The following is a 3210-nucleotide window of genomic DNA, read 5'->3' as shown; positions in this document are numbered from 1 at the left end:
TTAGACAAGGACAAGCCAAATTCTCTTAGAACATGGGATGAAGTTACCAAGGAATTCTTGTCTAGGTTCTAACCCCTAAAAGAAAACGACGGAGGCAAGGACTTTGATCTAAAGTTTCAAGCAAAATACCTAGTGAGAGCTTGTATGAAGCTTGGGAAAGGTATAAGGAGTATAAAAGATAATGTCCCCATCATGTCATCCCAACCTACCAAATCATTCAAAATTTCTATGTAGGGTTGAGTCCTCAAGGCAAAACGTGTCTTTATGCGGGAGCCGGAGGCCCAATAATGAAAAAAACTGAAGAAGAGGTTGTGTACATTATAGAAGATGTGGTGCCCCATTATATGGATTGACAAGAAGGAGAAAGAGAGTCTTCGAGCAAGAAAGGATCGAAGGTTTATTCGGTTGATCACCTTAATGCCATCAACAACCTATCCTCTTAAATTGCAAGTTTGGGAAAGGAGATGACAACAATCAAGGCCAAGCTTGAGAGTGAAACTTCCAATGAACAAGGTCATCCCTCCCACATTAAAGGGAGAGTTACATCTTGTAACTCTACTCCTCCTTCTACTTCTAACAATATGCCCAATGGATGCTTATTTTGTCATATTTGTGGGTCTTATGACCATGATGCTTCTACTTGTTCAAATGGGTTTGAAAATCTTGATGATGGTCAGAGTAGTGAAAATGTGAACATGTGAATTTCGTCTCAAACAATAACAATGGTAAAATATTTGATGGACCAAGAAACTTTGGAAATATAAATTCTCACCAACAAGGTGGATTTGATAACTATAACAATGATAATTATAGGAACCAAGGAAACCAAGGTTTCCGTTGTAACTATAATAACCAAGGTTATAGTAATCAAAACCAAGGCCAAGTTTATGGAAATCAAAGCCAATCGCAAGGCTTTGGTGGCTAAAACAAAAATTATGGCAACAATCAAAATCGAGGCAATTGGAACAATCAAAATAGAGGGAATTTTCAAAACAACCAAAGGGAACCCCCACCCGGATTTGGTCCAAAATCTCAAGGTGTTGGTATAAATTCCTATTCTCAATCGTCGAAGTTCAATTTGGAGAAGATAATTGAAAATCAAACAAAAATCTTGAATACTTATATGGCGTGAGCAATAAGATATTTAATGAGATCATGACACATAAAAAAAATGCTTGAGACATAATTCACACAACTAGTAAACACTTTGAAAGATTGTGCTTGTCCTTCTTCATTGCCTTCCCAAGGAGTTGATCCTAAGAAACCCGTTTATTCCATCACCACAAGGAGTGGAAGAGTTCTTGAAGAGTGAGTTTCTAGAAATTGTGAGGAAGACAAGAAGAAGAGTATTACAAGTGAGCAAAAAGAGGAAGATGTGGCAAAAGATGTGAGCAAAGAAGAGAGCCATGAGAAAAAGAAGAGTGTTGAGAGAAAGCAAGAGGAAGTGAGAAAAACCGACCTTCAATATCCCCAAAAGTTTATGAGGAACAAATTAGATGAACAATTTGGGAGATTTCTTGAAATGTTGAAGGAGGTCCATCTTTCTATCCCTCTTACCAAAGCCATGACCGAAATGCCTAGATATTCCAAATTCCATAAGGATATCTTTATTAGCAAGAGAGATTGTAATGAGATAGATTTGGTAAAGCTTGGTGAGTATTGTAGTGCTTTGATTCACAATGACCTCCCCAAGAAGATGAAAGATCTGGGTAATTTCTCCATTCCTTGCAAAATCAAGTGTAAGTTGTTCGAGAATGCTTTGTGTAATTTGGGTATCACTTTAAGCATAATGCCCTTCTCGGTCTTCAAGAAGCTAAATCTAGGAGAACTTCTTCCTACCAACATGACTTTGCAATTGGCCGATAGGTCCATCATGTTTCCAAAGGGAAGAGTTGAGGATGTTCCCATTAAGATAGGTGGTTTTACAATTCACGTTGATTTCGTTGTGCTTGAAATAGAAGAAGATGACCACATTCCTATTATCTTAGGGAGACCGTTCTTAGCTACTTCGGGAGCTTTGATTGATGTTAAGGGAGGCCATATTACTTTGAGAGTTGGTAACAAGAAAGAGAGATTTGAGATAAAACCGATGCATGAGTCCTTATCCCTTGTGAAAGGAATCAAGAGTGATGATTCCCTTTGTTCATTTGATAATGTTTATATGATTTACTTTTCATCTAACAATGTTCATGATATTTTTGATGATGTGCTTGTTAGTTTTGATTGCATGAAAGACAGTGATGATAAGAAGGATCTTTCAAAGGCTATTAACAAAGAGGAGATTGACATTCCTCATTGGTATGAGCTCTACCCTAAAGAGGAAGAGGATTATTCCATGGATGTAGATGGTGTGGAACCGTCTACAAAAAGAAACAAATTCAAGAAGAAAGCAAGAGCTTCGAGGAAGAAGATAATGAGATTGAAGTTGAAAAATGAAAAGATTGTTTTTGAAGTGCAAGCAAGTGAAGTCTTGTCAAGCAACAACGAGAGGTAGGTTAAAAATGAAAGAGAAGTTCTATCCGCTACCTCGGACAAGGTGGTGTTCTTTGACCCTCCATGAGTTGAAGGAAGGGTCGAGCTTAGGACCTTAAGCAAGCGCTTCCCGGGAGGCAACCCGGAGATTTCTAACCTTTCCTTTTGATTTCTATTTTTCTTAATTTTCTTTCTTTTAGTTTCTTTTCTTTTCTTTCACTTGTTTTTCTTTCGGATTTATAGGTTGAATTCTTGGAATTTGATTACATCAAGTGAGAACGAGCAATGGAATGGTGTTTTGCTGTTTTTGATGTGTTTATATTCAATTTTATCGAAATTTCTATGTAAAAGGGGTAAGAATTGTTAGCGACATAAGATAGGAAATTTGTGCTTAAGTTTGAAGAAAATTTGAACTTGGTGAGTTCATCGTGGTGCTACCATTATTTTAGGGGTGTTGAACCCACATTCTTCATATTTAGAATCTAATCATTATGATGAGTTCAAAAATCCCAAAATGATAGTTATCGAAGCACCCACGCATGAACGCACCAAGGAGGAAAGCATGAGGGGCATTAGTGGCGTGGGCGCGCCGCCAGGTCGCGTGGCCACGCACCCCCCCATCCGAGCTTATCTTTTCTTTCTTCTTCTTTCTTTTCCCTAATTTCCCCTTCACCCTCAATTCTCACGCACTCTTAACCCTTCACCCTAATTTAGGCTGCACCGCACCATATTCTTAAT

At 38.1% G+C, this 3210-nt stretch overlaps 1 protein-coding gene across 1 annotated transcript; it reads left to right on the top strand.

The window, feature by feature from the left end:
• The first annotated feature begins 464 nt into the window (after positions 1–464).
• On the top strand, positions 465–2494 carry LOC110697542. The gene is made up of 2 exons (XM_021874907.1): positions 465–672; positions 1335–2494. The coding sequence occupies exons 1-2, from the start codon at positions 465–467 to the stop codon at positions 2492–2494; spliced, it is 1368 nt and encodes a 455-aa protein (XP_021730599.1).
• Positions 2495–3210: the final 716 nt, after the last annotated feature.

This window comes from Chenopodium quinoa, unplaced genomic scaffold (genome assembly GCF_001683475.1).
Source record: "Chenopodium quinoa cultivar QQ74 unplaced genomic scaffold, ASM168347v1, whole genome shotgun sequence".
Lineage (NCBI taxonomy): Eukaryota > Viridiplantae > Streptophyta > Magnoliopsida > Caryophyllales > Amaranthaceae > Chenopodium > Chenopodium quinoa.
Note: the sequence above shows the minus strand (reverse complement) of the source record. Positions and strands in the feature narration are given on the sequence as shown.